The 21,313-nt window shown below is 33.3% G+C and overlaps 2 protein-coding genes and 1 pseudogene across 3 annotated transcripts; 2 read left to right on the top strand and 1 right to left on the bottom strand.

The window, feature by feature from the left end:
* Positions 1 to 48: 48 nt before the first annotated feature.
* On the top strand, positions 49 to 1,335 carry LOC139871808 (uncharacterized). Its single transcript, XM_071859543.1, has 3 exons — positions 49 to 108; positions 426 to 633; positions 1,099 to 1,335. Exons 2-3 carry the CDS (start codon positions 442 to 444, stop codon positions 1,240 to 1,242), a joined length of 336 nt encoding a protein of 111 aa, XP_071715644.1. The 5' UTR covers positions 49 to 108; positions 426 to 441; the 3' UTR covers positions 1,243 to 1,335.
* LOC139871230 (protein NRT1/ PTR FAMILY 6.4-like) lies at positions 964 to 11,850 on the bottom strand (annotated as a pseudogene).
* A 2,573-nt stretch (positions 11,851 to 14,423) lies between these two features.
* LOC139872594 (uncharacterized) lies at positions 14,424 to 21,154 on the top strand. Of its 2 annotated transcripts, XM_071860509.1 has the most exons (11): positions 14,424 to 14,744; positions 14,843 to 14,996; positions 16,134 to 16,308; positions 16,472 to 16,587; positions 17,090 to 17,149; positions 17,737 to 17,875; positions 17,961 to 18,027; positions 18,850 to 18,921; positions 19,066 to 19,131; positions 19,819 to 19,985; positions 20,984 to 21,154. In XM_071860509.1, exons 1-10 carry the CDS (start codon positions 14,553 to 14,555, stop codon positions 19,951 to 19,953), a joined length of 1,176 nt encoding a protein of 391 aa, XP_071716610.1. In that variant the 5' UTR covers positions 14,424 to 14,552; the 3' UTR covers positions 19,954 to 19,985; positions 20,984 to 21,154. The 2 variants fall into 2 exon arrangements, with proteins under 2 accessions (XP_071716610.1, XP_071716609.1); XM_071860508.1 differs by lacking the exon at positions 20,984 to 21,154 and having other exon boundaries at positions 14,425 to 14,744; positions 19,819 to 20,091.
* The last annotated feature ends 159 nt before the right edge of the window (positions 21,155 to 21,313 follow it).

The following is a 21,313-nucleotide window of genomic DNA, read 5'->3' as shown; positions in this document are numbered from 1 at the left end:
TGTTTAAAGTAATCTCAAAGTTGTTTAGGTTTTAATCTGCAATGCCGCAAATAATTCATTACTGTATTGAGCTAGTTTGCATACACCATTCTTCCGCTCTTCAATCAGGTTCCTTTCTCATTCCTTATAATGATTATTGATTATGATTATGATTATGATTATTGATTATTGATTACTAGCGTTAAACCTTGGTTGATATATGAAAGTAGGAAATCATCTTTTGGTCCAATATAGTACGCCCACAACCTGTTTGTGGAAATGCCACATTATTATCGAACTAATAACTCGTTGATTTAATGAATTCATATATGACATTGCTACTATTAAATAGGTATTAGATCCGGTACATTGGTTGGGTGATAACGTAAATGATTGCTTATTGATTATGTACTTATGTTGTCTCATGCTGGTCGTATGAATTGTAGGTTGTAAAAGAAGAAGATGAATGCTTACAAGGCTTATAAAGCATGTGCTCCAATAGCATGGAGTCCCAATTTATACATAACTCTGGTGAGGGGCATTCCAGGGACCAGGAAACTTCACAGACGCACGTTAGAAGCGTTGCGTCTTGGAAAATGCAATCGAACTGTTATGCGATGGAACACTCCTACAGTCAGAGGCATGCTTCAACAGGTTTTTTTAAGAGTTCGGTTGCATTAAGATTTCGTATAGAGGTGGAAAATAGGCAGTCGAGTGGTGGGTCAAAATGGATTTGGTCAAAACAAGCAACTTTTAGTAATATGGTTCCAATCTGGCTGGGTTGGGGCTAACGTCAAATTTTTTTTGTCTGTTTAATATATCACTCGTATTAATAAGATTATGAAATCGATTTTGTTAGAATACTAATTAGTACGAAGTATTATTTTTGTAATAAAGCAATATAGGATATAAGCACTTGAAAACACATGTTACTACACTCACTTTATGTCCTTGTTTGGGTGACTCAACCCGTTTGATCTGGTTGATCAATTTCTGCTTTACCTGTTTGAGATATGAAAACAACCCAAATGAGCCATCTTTAGTAAAATGGGTGAAAATCGGAACCTATAGGTTATTAAAACATACTTGGTGGATTACCAAATATAGTTCTTGACACAGGTTAAGAGGCTGGTTGTTGTTGAGACTGAAGAGATGTTTAAGGCACGCAAACAAAAGCAAGAAAACGAGTGTGCACTTCGTCCACCTTTGATTGTTAGCCATCTTCCACCATGTGCAACTGATCTTATTCAACAAGCTATCTGAAATTATGAATGTACTTACTTTAATCTCATCTGACTATTTATGTTTGTGTTTTGCAATAAAATACACGTTTCACTCATAAATCTTCAGTTTCCATGCATTAGTTTTCTCACTTTTACAAAGTTAGAACATAACACCTATCTTGCTAGTGTGAATCACAAGTATAAGATGCATATTGAACTTCTTATCTTCAATTTGAAGTATGAAATCATCAATTGTCACTAACAAACTTGCAATAGGATACACTCAATTCATGAAATAACCATCTTGCCTTACAACATTTACATTTGACTCCCGAATGCCGATCTTTGACCAGCCTTTGACCATATATAATCATGATCAAATTCATCTCACTTCTCATGCGTATATAACCCCTTCCGAGTTTATCTACATTTACATGAATCGAGATTGAATTCTTTAATACTCCGTCGATAGGAATATAAACTATAACTTGACCGTTACCCATGTAAACGGATAACATTATTCCATTAGTTAACAATGTTGATAACGACACTAACATGGTACTAACAAAAAACCCCATCGATAAAGTACTAAGAAACAAAGCTGTACTCATGGATTTCATCCGCTCGGGTGCTTCCGTTATGAAAAACTCAAGCTGGCCCACGTAACAAAACGCTTCACCTGCACCAACCAAGAAAAACTGTGGGACCAACCAAAAAGAGTTCATTTTGAATCTTTTTATCAACCATCATTTCCCGCCTTTTTTGCTCACAAATAGCGGCCGCCACCATTCCTTAAACTGACAATACAAGCCCGATTCCAATTCTTTGAAGGCTTCTTAGTCCTTTTGTATCATGGGTTATTTTTCTAGAGATACGAACGATTACTCGTTCGTTAATAGACGTAAATAGGAGAATGGATCCGAATAAGAAGGCAAACGAGCCCGCGGGTACTTCAAAGCTACCAACTTTTCGGTTCATGATCGTTGCTTGCTCAATCGAGAAAGTGTTCATTCGAGAATAAACTGTCCAAAAGAGAATGCCGGTTGACCATATCGGGATCAACTTTATCACCATTTTTACTTCTTCAACGTGAGTTACATTTGAAATTATCCATGGGTTGTATTTTTCTTCTTCTGTAAGCTTGATATCATCACCCGCTAATGCAGCCTTATCAAGACGCCTGTATAAAAAGTAGCCACGTAGATTTAACACATATTAGCAAAATCTAGTTATGAATGAGTCAGTTCGGGTTATGATTTATCTTAAACCGGCAAGGTTTCAAAAATCGCTACTCTGGGAGTACTCAGTTGTCCCATTTAAAGAGTACTCGAAAACTCAAGAAGTACTCAGATGTTGACCAAGTTTGACTTTGACCAATTTTGACCGAGTTTTGACCGAGTATGACTAAGTTTGACCGAGTACTTTCCGAGTACTCCCCGAGTTGCAAAAACCAAGTACTTGCCTAGTAATTTTGCGACACTGTTAACGGGTCAAACTCGTAAAACAAAATGTAGAAACCTAAATGGATCAAACGGGTCTTTCAAAGTACCGATTTTGATGCACTAGTTACCTAATTCTGCGCGTGTATGGGACTTTTGAGTTGCTATAACCGTTCAAGAAACTAGGATCATCAGGGTGATAAAGTTTCCTATGTTTCCAAGCCAATGACAATACTCTCCATATTACAGTTAAAGGACTACCTTGCGGTTTCTTGTACCGATAAAACCTTGTCCCGATCAGCAACAAAACGATAGCTATAACCATGGTCCCACCTGATATCCCATACCCCCATCCTCTACCCACATTATCTTGTATATACACAAAACGGTTACCGCAAACAAAGATCCTACGCTAATTCCGAAATAGAACCTACTAGTGAAATGACCCGTGGAATCACGGGTTTGATTAAACGAAACAATTTAATGATATATTTTAGGAATAAAGTGAATGTAAATGCTAAAGTCGCTTAGTTTAATGACCCGTAAAACCACGGATCTCGACTAAGAAACTTGTCGTTGTTTTTACAAACATATGGAGACGTGTATTTTCGCATGCATATGTAACGTAATTAATCCCGTAAAGAGAATCCATATTTGAATATTAATATTAGAAAAAATTGAGTATTTATATTTTTAATAATAATTATTACTAATAAAAAATGCCTTTTGAAATTTTTTTTTAAATTAAAATACAATTATTATATGAAAATTGTACAATATGCTTTAAAATTTGTACATTTGTTCATTGAGTGTTTTTGTAGAAGATTGTACAATTTGTTTTAAAGTTTGTACATATAATCATGTGGGTGTTTTATCATAAGGAATAAAGTTTGATATTTTGTTAATTTACATCTTAATCATAATTAATTGTAAATATTAAATTTTAATTGTAAATTAAATTGATTTATGATGTCATTCAAGTGGGTTAGATTTCTTTCTATTTTCTTTTTGATTTTTTTCAATGAAGAAATTATAGCATTTTAATATTAACTATAGATAGATTTATTTGCATCTTACTCAAAATTATCTTTTCATATTTGTAGATCATTCATATTTGAAAGTGATATCGTAGGCCATCCAAATTCATATGATATTAAATATATACCAAATTCGACAAAAAAAACATTGAAAAAAATATAAAAATATGCAAATACTCGCGTATTTGTTAATAACTAATCGTTATCTAAATAATATTGATTATCAAAAGCGTGATTATTTGTGTTATTTTTTACATTTTTCTTATGATTTGTTAGTCGGATTTGGTACATATGAAACAACACACGAATTTGAATAGCGTACAAAATTATTTTTAAATATGGGTGGCCTAAAAATGCGAAAAGATAAATTTGAGTGACCTACAAAATCATTTCAAATATAAGTAGTCTGGAAACACAAAATGATAAACTTGGTTGACATTTACAAAAAATAAACTTTTTATAACATACTTTTATGATAACTATCATAAACTTAGTCACTTAACATCATTTAACATCAACAATCATGCTTAGAAAACTTATACTTGTGCAAGACACGTTAAACGGGTAAGAACAAAATTATCCATGAAGACATCCGAAACAGCCATTATATCATACACATAAATCAAAGTTCATAATTTTATGTTAAATGACCATGCAAAACAAAGTGAAATTACAATTACAAAAACCATAAAAAGAGGGTATCTATTTCCATTGTTCACATGCTATCCACAATGATGCTCCATAAGTTCAATGAATTACAACTATTATAGAACCAACATAACTACAATTATCAAATTCAATTCAATCTCATGTTCAAACACCCGGTCGTCCACCTTATAGACTCTAACCTAAAGAAGGGGGTAGAATTGCTGATTAATATGATAAAGTAATTGTACCTAGCCAATATCATTCTCAAGATTATAGTGCGCCTGAACTAATAAAAAAAGAATAAGGTGTAAAAAAATTTAGAACATAGAGATACATGAAACGTACCTTAAACTTCTTCTAATTGGATTTCAATCATCATCATCATCACCACCCTTTTCATCATCATGATCGCCATTATCATCATCATCATCATATCGAAAGCATGAACCTTTCATCAAGTTTCCCGATATAGAAAAAATGGGGTTAACGATGAGATGATTGGAGTACAACCTCATTAAGGAAAATGGAATCAACACTATATCCCATTACAAAATGAATTAGATCAAGTCATGCACTAATTCATTGGGCATAACTGTTTATGTTAAAAATATACAATTACTATATAAATATGTGAAATGACTAAATAACAACAGCGTATATAGAAATATGTAGCCAACTCTGAAAGTGTAGATAAGTTGGGGAAAAAAAAAAGCACAACTTAGGGCCTGTTTCTTTTTGCCTTAATGGACTGAGGTGTCTAGGATGATTATTAGGTCAACTAGGATGTGTGTTTACTTATGACTTATTGGTCCACCAGGTCTCTTAAAAGGCATTAATCGCTCACCAATAAATCCTATGTCCTCCCCATATAGGCGACATAATTACATACATACCCATTATTCCTCTTTCAATATTCATCTTCTTCAACAAATTGACTCCATCTTCTTTATCTCTTTTCTCAAAAACCAGATTACTCCTCTCACACATTTTTTAGGTTTTTGATTGGGGGGTTATGCATCGTGAATTTTTAAGTAATTTCATGATGGATGCAAATGGGTTTCTCAAATAAGAGATTCATGGATGTTGTTGCACAATATGGAACTCATTCGGACATCACCGTCAAAGTGGGTCACAAAACTCAAGATGATGATTATTTAATTGAAATTATCAGTAGGTGGGTCTCCTAATTGCTAATTCCATTTTTGATAATGTTTTGATAGTGGCTTCTCGCATATCGAATCCTCAACACATGCATCTTTAGTTTGTAATCGTTTTCGATGAAACAAAAAAAAAAAATTTACCTTCGGTTTTAATCTAATAAAATTAGTGGAGCATTGTATTTGGTATAAAGGAGTATAAAATTATATTATCAGTTGCAATTTATCTCATAATATGTTTCAGTTAAAGAAGTGTAGTATATTGGATTTGATTATATCTAGAAATTCATATTTAGGGGTAAATTAGGAATTTTAACTATTCAGTCCGTTTGTTCAGCACAAAAAGTAAACAACATTATTATTTCGGTGATTATTCCATACTGCCATCTATATCCACATTACCATCTATATCCATATGGAACTTAATGTTTACAAACTATTTACATCTAAATATTAGAATTTGTTAGACAAATGAACCTTATTTCCTAGCCTACTCAGCTTCTAAATAAATCAGCCACTAACCTTTTGAAAGTTATGATTACATATTATAAATTCAAATTTAATTATGATTAACAATTATAATAAGATTGGCCTACGGAGAAAACAAAGTAATTACATTAGAAAATAGGTACTAAAAATTAAATAAACAATAAAGAAAAATGGTTACAGTATAACTTCCTCAACACTAAATGTTGCCCACACTGAAAGTGTCCATTAAACTGATTATTAAACATAAAATTAAAACTTATAGGTACATGAGCAGTTGAGCACACATAACTTCAAAAAATGCAAATTGCACAAAGGAGTGACTCTTCGATCCAATATTCACACCATTAACCAAAAGTAACAAATTACCAGAAGTAACAAATTACCTACATATAGATATGCGCTTTTATATCAAGTCAATTCCATGGAGTTTGAGATATGATAATCTTTGAGCAGGGTAGATTGGCTCATAGATATACCCTTTTCAAAATTTCTATAATTTTCGAGTTCAACTTTCGTCATAAAATAAAAGAGAAGATAATAGAAAAAGAAAAACTTGCAAATGGAATTAACTATCCATCTACACTGCTTCAAGCTAGAAAAAAAAAAAGCGAAAAAATAGCATGAAAAAGTGAGTGCGAAACTGTACCAATTTGTGAAACAGAAGGTTGATCAATCAATAGATTTCACACAGAACATGTATAATCAAGATAGTTGGAGGCTTTTATTCTTGGTGCCTCTTCTTTTACCTTGTTGCAAGGAAATTTATAACATTCTTATGACCAAGATTATTCATTTGACCAAGATTATTTATTTTGCAACACATAAAAATTTGTCGATTTGAACAAAATCAAAAAGTTAGCCATTTTTCAGTTGGACATTTCACAAACACTTAGTGTGCATCATGTATAGTGTTAATAAAAAGAAACATAATCTTTCAAATGTAATAACTTTGTAGCATCCAAAATATCATCAATTACTCATGAATTAGTGAGTTTTACAAAACTGAAACATAGAACTGAAACATAGAATAAAACTAATCAGGGTTTACAAACCTGGAATCTTCGTTTGAACGACCACCATCCGTTCTGTCCAATTTCGTCCAAGAAACCTCATTAGCTTTTGTGTCAAACACATAATAATGAACTGCAAAACCCCCAAAAATTGAATAAAGATTTCGGTATTACCTGGGACAGTGATAAAAATGAAAGGAAAACGATAAGAATGGAACTTAAGTATTTGGAAATAGTTAATGAAGAAGATCATAGTTACCTGGGATAAGGTGATCATAGTTAAAGAAGAAGATGATGTATGAAGATGAAGGAACCTAAAAGGAAGAAGAAGAAGAAGAAGAAGAAGCTGAAGAGCGAACGGCGTTTTTTTTTTTTTTTACTTATGTTATTGATATTGATTGATGTATTTTTTTTAAAGCAAATATTTTTATGACCTAAGCAAACGTGCTGTTATTATGCCACGTGTTTTGACCAAGTAAAATTAAGAGGGAATTACCTTAACGATGATGTCATCATTTTAGTTTTATAATAGAATCTATAGATTGAAAAATTACACCATCGCTTTCTCTTCTTTTGGGTTTGACTTGTCAAATTGGTTAGACCCAAATCCTGAAACGTTTGACTTTATCCCGCCCGCACCAAGTGCTATGGTGTATAGGGCTATATTGGGTATAACTAGTTGACTTGTGCTGGCTGGAATGCATATTTGTTTTCCTGACGTGTCGCATGGCGGCGGTCTTAAATTAGGGATGGCGGTCGCTATTGTCAAAAATCCCACACCTTGTTTTAATAAAAATTTGGGTCAATTTGTTTACTTAAAGATGGGTCGGGTTGTATGTATCTCGAAGGGGTTAAAAACTAGCTAAAAGACGGACATGTTAAATCAGTGGCGGAACTAGATATATTTATCACTGGGGGCAAAAAAATTTGCAATAAATATCATGATAAACTAACTTCATCTTTAAATTCCGAACAAAGGATAGTTTATATACAACGTAAAAACTGCACATTAACATTACAATCTACCCAAAAAAACTACACAATAATTCATGAAAAGAATATCTCCCAAAAAACTACACAAAATGTGTTTGAAAAGTTCCCAAAACTACACTTATCCTTTACGGTGACGCATCTTTTTGAAACTTGAATTACATCTTTGTCTTTAACATTTGCAAGAACTTCTCTTTCAACCGCACAAATTACCCAAGCATTAAAAAACTCCTCCCCAATACGATTGCTTAAATTTGACTTTACAATTTTCGTCGCCGAAAAGCATCTTTCAACCGTTGCAGTGGTCACTAAAATTGAAGACTGTCGAGACTAGAGAATCATTCACAATAATCACGCCACCATTTGCTTTTATTTTTGTTTGAAGTTAGAAACTGAATTGAATAAGCGTAGCCGCATAGAGACAAAATTATAAGTAAAAAAATACGGGTGTATTTTAAAGTCCAACTCTATGGGATTATAAATATATCTTTTAATTGGATCATGGCCTAGGGGTTTTGGGCTGGGGGCTACCATCTGCTATTTTTATTTGAAGTAAACAACAATCACAGTTACGTGGCAAAATAAAAAATAAACACCTATCTTCCATTTTGGGTTGGAGTCAAATAGAGAAAGTCGAAATTTTACCTTAAAATTTAATAATCCATTGGGGTCATATGAACCCCCTTGCACCACACTACTTCCGGCCCTGGGTTAAATGAGTCGAACGTGTAAAACACAGAGGAAATCCAAAGTCTATCTCTAAAACACAAAGGGTGCGTTTGATAAAACTGAATGATTTAGCACTGAATGATTTGGAGTTCTGAATGGTTCAAATGCTCTAAATCAGTATTGTTCTGAATGAAAATTTGCTGTTTGATAATCATTTTGAATCAACACTCTGAATGACGTAACGTGGGGCTTCCTAAATCGTTATTACTATTATCATCATAATAATATTGTTTCTTATGCAACCCACTTCGATCTTTCTGAAATAGAACTTGTTTTGGGTTGAACATGTTTTGACACGTTACCTAATTCGTTTGACCTGCCCATCTTGCCGCCTCTAGATTACCATGGTTTTCCTTTTTCCTTCTCGAGGACTGTATTTCACGTAGTCTGAGAATTAATTAAAGTGTGGATCTTGAAAAGTTACCGAAGCACATATAGATACAAACGTAATGATAGACAAGTAACGACCAAGTTTAGCATTGGCTATAAATCCTCCAAAAAGGGCTAACAAATTGAGAGACCCCATGAAGTTTGTCACAATATTTACAGAATCTGATGCGTTAAGATGCAAATCTCCATGCAAATATGTGACTAAATTCATCGATATGCCCATCACAATAATCCTTTCTGATAGCTCAGTTACTGCAGGGGAAGATGTGGGTTGTGACAATGGGATAATAATTACCATATCAAATCATATTTCAATTTGCGGTTTTAAGTGAGATAATAAGTCGATAAGTACCTAACGCCATCCACCAGTTTTAGACTTGTCAGCAGGACTCCCTTTATAATCTATCGTTATGTCATCGATAACATGTGAATCAGAAGACACCTGATAAGCATAATGCAAATGAAGAATTAGTGATATTAATGATTAATGATACATATATACAAGTAGAATATTCGCTATTCAAGAGTATAAAATAAACAGTTAACCATTTCTTTGAATGCTATTGTTATGTTATTCTTGTGTTTGATAGATGTACTATGTGATGATTAAGTTAAATATGGGGTGATTTGATAAGCAGAAGATTGATATGCTTTGTTCCATTGCTGAAACTGTTCTTGAAAGGAGGTTATACTGAAATTAAGGTACCTATATGGGTAAGAAAGAAATTAAGGAAACCTAGATTTATGGTTTACCAATGCAAGTTGTTAGTGGTAAAAAGAAGTTACACTTGGACTAGAAAAATATACTCCTGAAAATAAATGTAATGACTTATGGCAACCCAATTTGGGAATATTAATATCATATTTTACTATACGTACAGAACTCTAAACCGAATATCACATGTTTAATTTTTTCTTTTTCTCATCGACTCCCTCACTCCCATGTGGATTAAATGAGAGTATGAATACAAAATCAATTCAACGTAAGAAGTAATCAAGAGAAGAAAATTGTTATTTCATCTTTCTTAATAAACGATGTGAATATTACTAATCTACTTTCAGTGGCGGATCTAGAAATCTTAGTCACTGATATCACTAGTTAAAAGCTCAAAAAAATTTACACTATCGAGTAGTGTCACTCAAAAAAATTTACACTATCCAGTGGTGTCACTAGTTAAAAATTCCGAAATTTCCCCACTAGATTGCGTATTTCAGTGGTAGCCAGTGCTACCACTGCTATTAAACTAGATCCGCCCATGTCTACTTTAGGTTAAATAAATAACGGATAAATGGGTAAATGGATAATTTTTTTTTATGTTCAGTCTACTTGTGAAAAAGAAATATTTTAACTCAGATGTATCCGGCTTAATCAAGTTATCCGGTAACAATTTATGACCCTTTTCCTTGACTATACCGAGATACATGGTGTGAGTTCATCAAGGATGTTGTTTGTATATGTTACAATTTTTTTTTTTTTTTTTTTTTTTTTTTTTTACGAGTAACCCCCTAGCGACGAGCCACAATAGCTCCCCTCTAGTTGTTTGTATATGTTACATTGTCTCATATTGCATTATATGTATTCATCAACAACAACGTGAACAAATACCTTTTGATTTGTCTTTTGACAGAAAACACTAGAAAAACGTTTGTTAGATGAAAATCATAATGTTATTTAGTCTTATTTATGGTTATAATATACATATGCATCCATCATAATCTTAGGAGGATATTATGTACAAAAGTTTATAATTTTATATCTGAGTTGGACTTGGATATGGACTTAAGGTTATACTTGTTATAGGACTTTTAGCGTCAGCTACATTTCTGTTACTAAGCCAGTGGATGGTATGAGCTGTATCCTATAACAAGACCGAAACAAATACAAACGCACACATGTGGAAGAAGTTGTGGTAGGCAATTAATATATGCCAACAAATACGTACGTTTCTGTGAGTGAAAGGAAAGTTCGTTATATCTGTAACATCTTAAGATAGTTTTTCGAAAGTTAACATTACAAGGACACGTGAACATAAAGATTTTGATGAGTAACAAACCTGAAAAAAATTCAGAAACATATTTAGAATGCAATTAAATTGAATGTATATGTATTACTTTCAATAAGTGATACTAATGTTATGGCAATGTATATTGTTTCTACCTCTTTCATTCGTTTTATAGGCGAATATTTGACGTTCAATTCCCATTAGTGTACCCACTTTATTGGGCTTCTACATGGACTTGGTTCACGATTTCTTAATATAAGACAGTTCCAACCCTGACTGTGATGTCAGAGTCAGATTGTGCACTTTTTGATGAAAAAGTGGGTTTTTGACTGTGACTGTACTTGACCTCCGTTAACCCAAAATGTCAAGTTTTTGTGTCAAATATTTGAAGGATGAGGTGGTAAAATCTGATTAGAAATTGGGTGGAAAAAAATAAATTAAATATAAATATAAATATAAAATGGCAAAAATCTGTGATTGGCTCAACCAAATCTCACACACCAAGTTTGTACCGTCAAAAAAGTGACTAACGGATGTCAGCATCAAAAAGTGACGCCGGGTTAACGGCGTCAGATGTCGTCGCTCCCTGCCACCTAGGTTGACTGACGCTGCGTTAGTACAAGTCTAACCATAAACTCTTCGTTATCGATAAAAGGGTGAACCCTAGCCCCTCACACGATCTCTCCTCTTTATTTCTCTCACATGATACATACAATGTGACAGTCTCAATGCGTAATCTTCGCAACCCATCTCCATAGACGGGTATTAGTGCTTCAATGATTCATAAAGTATCTCATACAACTAATTACACGCCTGCAAATGTCATTAGCAGTTGATCATTATTTTAAACACCCTGGATTGATCTTAATCTCAATCGGAATTCATGTTGTTCAGAGCGTTATCAATCACCCATTAATACTCACAATCCTCGTTCACTTTTGTACCCAAATCAAAATATATTTGATCGCTAACACTAGTGAAACACAAGATATGACTATGCTTTAGCACAATTCATAAAACTAAAACACTTGAAATAAGTACATGAACCATTGCAAACATGATTAACACGAATAAAGGTGAGAGATACATTTGACAAGTTTTGGATGAGGACAATGATTTTTTATTGCTCAAGTGGTCACCAGGCATCGGGGTGACGTATGGATTCTCGTTGTACGAGGTTTAGCTAAGGTGTTGTTTGTTTTTAAGATGTTTTAATCTGAAGATCTGCGGACCATGTCTGCAAAAAGATGTGGCTTCAATGCCTGTTTGCTGAATCGTAAAGACTGTTTGTTTTTATGTCTGCAAAATTACTTACTCATGCCTACAATGTTGAGAAAAGCGATACCGAATTATAGCAAACCGCTAGTAATAATATGAAAACGATAATAAAGGAACACCAAGATTTAATGTGGAAAACCCCAATAGGGTAAAAACCACGGGCAAGGAAAGAAACGTTTCACTAATAAGAATAATATGAATTACACTTCTCTCTAATTATAAGGATAAATATCAATCTTTATATCTCTTGTAATTATGAGATTAATACTCACAACTCTCTATTTATCTATTAGAATACAAGATTGAAGAATGAATATGGCATGAGAAATAAGCTTGAATTGAGCTCTTATTTATAGAGCTAGAAATGATGGTACGTGATATATGCAGACAATATCCTTGCCAAAATCAAATTTGATTCTCCAAATTGTAGGCACCAAACTTTGATCAAGCATTTACCTACCATGCCAGGACTAACATGTCCCTGCCGATACACATGTTTTTGAAACAATTTACCTACCATGCTAGCTAATTATTTCAACAACCATTCAACACCCATCATTCAACATATTTGACATACAACACTTATAAACATAATTCTAAGTTTGGGAGATTGCAGATACAATAAAACATTATTTTATCTTATGTTTTTAAAAAAACAAATAATCTACGGTAAAAAGGTCTACAAATTCGCATATATAAGACATGATAAGATTTGAATACTAAAAAACAAACAACACCTCCATTTCATATTAATCCATAGTAACACCATGATTGATTTACATGTCATATTGGTTATTATCATGAGTCTTTATCTAATCCAATTATCTTACTTGTTAACATGTCATTATCTTAATGTATTAGAATTTTGAATTAGAATTACTTCGTCATGCGAGTATTGTTGGTCTTGGTCGTGCTTTTGAAGATGCATTGGGTCTGTTTTATAAAACAGTTGGGTTTGATATTTTAGGTAATTCGAGTGAGGTCGCTGCCCCAATACTCATGAAGAAATTGGCAGATGTTTATTTCACAAAGGTTACCGCTTCTGCAGAATCCACTTTTTCGTTATCTCCCCGACAATCGGCCTTATGGAAATCGCAGCAGGGTGATCACACCTCTGCTTGGCTAAGGGCAGTCCCTATTTTGGGGTTGGGTCAGACGATGAACGCAAAGACTTACCGATGTGTGTTGTGCTACCGGTTGGGTGTTCCATTGTTCTCTATCTCGACGGCATGCTCTGCCTGTTCAAGGGTTTTTACTGGGGATATTTTCGGGGATCACGCGGTGTCTTGTGCTAGTATGGTGGGTATTAAGCATCGACATAATGTTGTTCGGGATTCCCTTGTTGATGTTTGTTATCGATCTGGGATTTCAGCGAGAAAGGAGGTTGACATTGGGTTGTCTGGAGGGAACGACAGGGCCCTCAGACCTGCAGATGTGTTACTTTATTCCTGGGATTGTGGTCGCGATGTTTGTGTTGACTTGACAGGGTCTTCTCCTTTGACACAGTCTGGGCTTTCTGACTTTGTCCCTGGACGTGCTGTGGTTGATGCGGCTCGTCGGAAGCGGGTCAAGTACGAATCTAGCTGTCTGTCGATTGGTTATGGTTTCATTCCTTTCTCATTTTCTTCCCTTGGGGAATTAGAAAAGGATGCTGTTTCTTTGCTAAAGCGGGTTCAGAAGAGTTCGATGGCGCAAGATATTGGTGCCGGTGCTGCTGCTCATATTTTTACTAGGATAGGTTTTGCTATTGTTAGAGGTGTGGGGGCCCAGATTGTCTCTAGGCTCCCCACTAATTTTTTTGTAAGTTTTAATACTTTTAAGTTTATTATTATTATTATAATAATAATAATAATAATAATAATAATAATAATAATAATAATAATAATAATAATAATAAAAAGAATAGAAGAATAAATTATTATTAATCTTTTAATAATTAAGAAAAAAATTTATAATACACAATTTTAGAGCACTTCATAGATTTATCAAAAAGTTTATTTGATCGATGGATAACAAAGTTGACCGTTGGGACGTCACTCTCAATTTCCAATCCATTGACCGATAGATATCAATACGATTAATCATCATCATCATCATCGTTGTATTCATTCATCTTCTTCAAATTTCGTTTATGTTGACCTAATTCGATCAATTTTACACAGAGTTAGGGTTTCAATTGAATGCAAAAAATGGATTCCACAGGTACTGACGGTGATGAAGAACGACAACATTCTCATGTGGTGGAATTAGTAGCATCTACCGAACCTTCCGATTCAGCTGATGAAGACCAGATTACGCCTCTTTTAACGCAATCAGACAAACCTAAAATCAATATATTTACCGTTTCCTACCCTAGGCGAAAAGCTAATAAGGTATTTCGGAAATCTATATCTATCTGTGTAAATGATCTGGAAACCCTAATTTGTTGCTCATTTCAGTACTTCACTGATAATATTTGTGGCTAATGTAGGAGCAAATTGCAAGATTAATTGAAACGGAGATATCGCCGTTTACACAGTTTGTTATGTGGTTATGGACTGGATCTAGGTACTCTGGTTTGTTATGTACGGTGTTATCGGCGTCTATATACTGTGTGATGGAAGTTCTTCTCGATGTTGGCTCTGGTTAGTAGTTAATTTTCTCAAGGCCTCTACTAAATCAGTAGAATAATGATACTGTATGCTATTTTGTTACTCTGAATATGTATTTTTGCTCTAACTTACACTTTAACTCCCTGTATACGGAGACATAATACACTTCTTTCTCTCGTATCTGTTGATGAGTACCTGAGTATGTGTGCATCATCATAGAATGAATTTGTTATTTATTGCTAGCTGTGAAAGGATGAAGCGACACTTGATTAAAATTAAACTCAAGCATTGTGTTTGGTAAACGAATATGGATCTTAATGGTCAACATTGTAGACATGCATTATAGCAGTGTGAGGGGGAGAAATGAAGATTTTCATTAAAGCAAATTCATTACATGTACGCACATACAGATTAGATCCATTATCACAACAACAATACCTAAGGGTAGAGACTGCTTCCGTAGTTAAAAATTATTTGATGTTTATCTTATCTTTAGCTGGATTCTCTCCAATCAAATTTAATGCCAACCATAATCCCCTGCATTGTCCTAGATCTGATGTTTCATTCTTTGTTTACTTCTGAAAGATTCTATTACGTATGTCTTTAAACTCGGTTACTAACGTAACCAAACTTTACATAGTTAATCAAGTTCTTCTGTGTGCTCAGAGGCACCTGATAAGTTAGAAAATAAAAGAATCTGAGAAGACCACTTTGTGTCTAGAAGTTAGCATTAGAAGATGCATCTAAAGAAAAAACATCTAATATAGAAGGGTTCATAACATCAAGGTTTAGTTAGCCCAGTTCTAAGATCTTTCTCCAAATGCCATATGCACTAGGCTTGTACCTAGGATTTATCTGTATATGAATATGTCAATGATTGCATGCCACTTATGTCTACTAAGCAGAAGAATTTGAATATTTTTCAACATACTAACTTCGTCATTTCTCAAATCTCCAATCCAAATATGTTAGGTTTATTATATCTATATAAAAAAATGTGTGCCGAGGCATCAAGTCTTATAATTTCACCTAGATAGTGTATCAACCTTTAGGATATAGTATCACACACTTTTAACATGTTTATTCTAGCTTCTTTGCAGTAATAGTTCTGCCAGTTTGGCCTTCAATTGATCTGTCTTTTTTTTTTTTTTTTTTTTTGTGTTATAACAGCTCAAGCAATTCCTCTTTTTGAGATAGCATTCACAAGATGTGTCATTATTTCAATATTGTCGTTTATGTGGTTAAGAAGAAGCGGAGAACCAATATTTGGACCTGGAAACGTCAGAAATCTTTTAGTTTCAAGGGCTCTTACTGGATGTATATCTTTGTTAACTTTCATTTACTGGTAAGTCATCCTCCTGCACCAACCACAGTTCACCTTTTTGTTAAACTATCAAGTATTAATTATACTTTAATGAGTATTATGGGTTTTTTAAGTGGATGATTTTAGTATTTGTCCAGAAGGGAAAGCTTTTCTCTTAATATTTGAAGAAGGCTTTATTTTGCAGTATTCACAGATTACCTCTATCTCAAGCTATGATATTAAGCTTTACAACTCCAATAATGGCCTCAGTGGCTGCGCGATTCATTTTGCATGAGAATTTGAAAATAGCTGAAGTAGCAGGTACGGTAACGGCTTTTATTATGATTAATTCAATATTGTATATATATTTAATACTTAGATAGAAAGGTTTTGTATGTTTGGTACATCTATTTGCCTTTGTGGGGTAATTTGGGATTAGTTGCATAGCAAACCTAGAAGGTATAATATGACATGCTGCTCAGCCTTGTGCAAACCGGTGTCTAGATTGTAAATATATGGAGAAACCAAAGTATTTCTGGCACTTTTCAATATCTATACCATTTATCAGGCTCATAATCGTTCAATCAACATGATGGAAATTGTATGCTAGATTTTGATAATGTTTGAGGAGTTTGAGAGTGGTTTATGTATTCTGTGAGTGAACATGAAAATAGAAATAGCAGTTGGCTATCTATGGCTTTCTAAAATCTTACGGTTCTACCCAGTCTAAAAACTAGCCTGTATTGTATTTTTCTTGCAATTTATCTTCTAATTTCTCAAACTATTAAGCATTTTTTGTCATGATGTGATATATGCTTTTCAGGTATTGCTATCAGTTTCTTTGGTGTGCTTTTTATACTTGGATCCGGTACCAGCATAGAAGGTACAGAAGTGAGTTTATAAATCCATTTGAATGAGTATTGGTTGTTATCTCTTGATATACTTCTTTCTCGCTGATTTACCACCTTTTTTCTCATTGCACCTAGGTTTAACAGGTTTTGTTCTATGAAAATTTCGTGTATAGAATTTTTTTTGACTATTGATTAGTAAACTCAACATAAACTTTTGATTTTATAACTGAGGTGGGAACTTTTTATATAATGTGTACTACTTTATGCAAACTAAATGTAAATGACATCTAATGAACCTAGACATAATAGTGTAAATGGAGAAAGAGTTCAGCATTAATTTCTGAAGTTAAAGGCTTGGAACATATATATACATACCTACCACGATAAGGTATCAAGTAACGACATCACTCCTGATGTTGTATATCACTTTGTGATGTTATTCATTGAAAGAATCTAATTACAAATACTCGAACTATAGGGACTAGGGTGGGGCCAATTACAACTGTCAACCTTTAACCATAATTTAGTAGTTTAGTTTTTAGTAATGCCAATCTATTCCTTTTGTCTTGTCAGATGTTATATTTCTAGATTTATGACGTATGTTCCTTTTTTTGTGCAGGAATATCTGTATCTAAAGGTCCACATATCCATGGAGTAGGCCATGTATTTGCGGTTTTGATTGGTTTAGTGTCATCAGGAGCTGGTGGAGTGAGTTACTGCCTTGTAAGGGCCGGAGCAAAGGCCTGTGACCAACCTGTGTAAGCATCATTTCACTAATTTTTTGTTTCATCTGTATATTCAAGTTTTATCTTATATTTGTTAATAATATCATTTCTATTTCAGGGGTACAATATTTTCGTTTGGTCTTCTGTCTACTACTGCTGCAGCAATATGCATGATTACCACTGAAGTAAGACTGCTATTTAATATTATAAATTTTAAAGAGTTTTATATAGTTGTGATGTCATGTTGTTGACATATATGATAATCCGTGCATGAAGGTCGCCAATGTCCATTTGCTAAGTTAACTGAGAGTCCATTATATACTTTAATATGGTAATTCATGTCAATATAAATATGCTTGAGTTATCACGGTCAACAATTCGCTTGCTTAGTTAATTTAATTGACTTTACAATGTCATGATGGTAGTGTGAAATGTTCGCCAAGAATTGTGGTACTCATTACTAAAAACTCACTAGCAATTTGTTAGGTTTGAGTTGTACCCCCAACAATGCAATACTTGATATTTTAGAACGATTCCAATCGTATTTAAATGTATATACCCATTAGTAGTCATGACAACAAATTAGCAACTTTGATTCTGGGCCAAAATTTTTCTTAGTTTCATCTTATTATATGTATTTAGTTAAGTAATTCGAAAAAGAACATTTCATAAACCTTGTGCCAAGTCAAACACTGAAATTTTTAGGATGGATGGAATATTAAATGTGTAGGAAGCATGTGGTGGCACCATTGAACATAAATTTCTGTCAATAAATTGGAATGCCATAAGTTTTTACTCTACCTGAGCTTCTGTATTGTGAATCACTACTGTCCTACTTGAATTCATTTTCATATTTTAATCAATTTCATTACGTTGTTGGAGATATTCTGCATTTTAAATTTGATAGTTACCAGAGATAAGTTAGGGTAAACTTTTTTTTCCTTTTAAAGTTTTCACCTGTCAATGCCATCCATTATTATCTTTACTTGTTTAATATTTTGTTGCAGGACTTTGTGTTGCCTAGCTTCTATTCATTCATTCTTATGATTGTCCTGAGCATACTGGCCTTTTTTGCCGAGGTAAACTCCTAAACTTTAGTCCATATTAGTACACTCAAATAATATAAATTGTCAGTAGGTCACATACTCTATATTTTATTTGGGTATCTTATTGTGGTCACTCCGTGAAAAATTTAATCCAAGAATAACACTATTTTTCCGCAGTTATTTCTGGCACGTGGTCTTCAACTTGAAAAAACAAACAAAGTTGCGAATATTCAGTACCTTGAGGTAAATAAACTTCCTGCTTGTATAATTTTAATTTAAAAAGTCATCTTTCTCCCAGCACTTTGGTTAACGATTTGAAGCTGCTATTAATAACTCTAATTAACCAGCCTAAAGGTAGTGAAAATTGTTATAACAAACTACATTCATTGACAGCAAAAAAGTTATAAAATAAATAAGTGACTGGAGATGGTCCCATAAGTTTGTGTTTTTTACTTTAAACAATGTCAAGTTAATGAGAATGTCAAAATCATTTTAGGTTATTTTTGAAAAAGTTTGCTTTTCTGAAAATCCAGAAAACATAAAGAACCTATTCTTGATAGATATGGGTGCATATTATACCCTTTTTGGTATGCATAAATGCATCTACCTTTATTGCAAAGAGCTTCCTTGAAGCCTCCTCTTCTGGTAAAAATAAAAATCCGTGATAGATTAGTGCATAATGCAGAGGGCTTGTTTATACTGTTAAATACGCTAATCTTGTATACAATAAAACTTGGGGTAAATGGGAAATCAGAGGCAGTTTTTTTTTTTTTTACATAACAAACTTTGATTTAGACATCAATTATTGTGTACAAGTTAGATGACCATGTGGAAATATTGTCTTTTTATTGTTTTATTTTTTTACTTTTTGTGACGCGAGTGATGGAACTTCATGATATAATAATTTATGTGTTTGTGACATGATTTCAGATTGCGTTATTCCAGTTATGGGGCATGGGATCATCCCGGGTTGTGGTGTCATTTGGTAAACTTGTTGGATGCTTTCTTGTATTAGTTTCAGCTTGTTGTACTGTATATTTTGGACCAGAAAAAGAAATGGAGTAAAATGTGGTTATCCTTTTCATGTGTTACAAAAGGTTAGGCTTGCACCCAGTTTAATTCCCATTTTCTTCTTGCATTTCAACTGTAATTTTGTAGCATTTATGAAAGACACCATTATACACACATCATAATCTAATATATAGAAACCAAATTGGTTTAAGATTAACATCCTCATATGATGCTGCTACAAAAAAATTTGTGTCCTTGGTTAAGTTTGTGTTTTTAGTCTTTGGTATGAACTTTCATTTTACTTGAAGGATTCATCTTGGGATAAAATTTTATCAACTATATGCCCCATACTCCCATAGGAGATTTGTGTAAATGATTTTCTTGAAGTCTAATCGTAAACTACTCGAGTTTGATTCTGTTGGGTTAATTTGGTAGCTTGGATTTCTTTGCTTCCTACTTTAGCTACCATGGTTTAGGATGTATTTTGTGTAGTTTTCACTTTTTATGGATTGAATTTTGGGTTAGCCTGCTTCTCAATGTATGTGTGAAAATGTGAATCCTACCATTTTCATTTGAGAATCAGTTTCAAATTTGTAGAACAGTTACCAGTTACTATAACACTCGGAGTATATTCGTTTTAGTTGGTTTCTATGCAAATGTTACCCAAGTTCTACGGCATCAAAAGTTACTGTAGATTTTCAAAATTCATGTTTTGGGTAAATGTAAAATTTGACTGATTTATTTGAGAATGGTGTATTTAATGGGTTGATTGATTTTATACCTATTCATCCCGTTCTTATTCTTAAATAAGTACTTTACTTATGTATTAAACAACAAACCTTCAAAGCATCATCCAAAATTATACTCCGTATAAATCTCTTGTTATTATACAATTATTAGTGTGTCTGCATTTTCTTATTTTTATTATTGGGTAGTGATAAACCCAAATTTTTATTGGGCAGTGATAAATCCAATATTCAGATTGAAATCTATACAAATGCATTGATAGGTTGTACTAACCAGTTACGGAGTACTACATAATTTTAATGGATGAATTTATCTTTTATCTTTTTTATTTTGTTAGTTAAAAAGAAAGGTACAAGTAGATGCCATTTTTGGAGGTAAACTAGTTGTGCAGCACAAAGTAGATTCGATGATGATGCAACCCAACATGCTGGAGCACTATGCAAGTATGTAACAGATCAAATATAGAAACAAACTTATATTCATCATACTCATGTCACTTTACTGATCTAATCCGAGTGTCAACAACTCAAAGTTACATCTTTTTAATCATCACACAATTTTCACTCAACATTTTCTCTTCGGACAGACGGGACAAAAGTACCGTCATCCATAACACACTTTCTAAAAAAACTAGAATCCACTATATTAATTATTAATTAATTAATTA

This window comes from Rutidosis leptorrhynchoides, chromosome 10 (assembly GCF_046630445.1).
Source record: "Rutidosis leptorrhynchoides isolate AG116_Rl617_1_P2 chromosome 10, CSIRO_AGI_Rlap_v1, whole genome shotgun sequence".
Lineage (NCBI taxonomy): Eukaryota > Viridiplantae > Streptophyta > Magnoliopsida > Asterales > Asteraceae > Rutidosis > Rutidosis leptorrhynchoides.
This window is presented reverse-complemented; position numbering and strand designations above follow the sequence as displayed.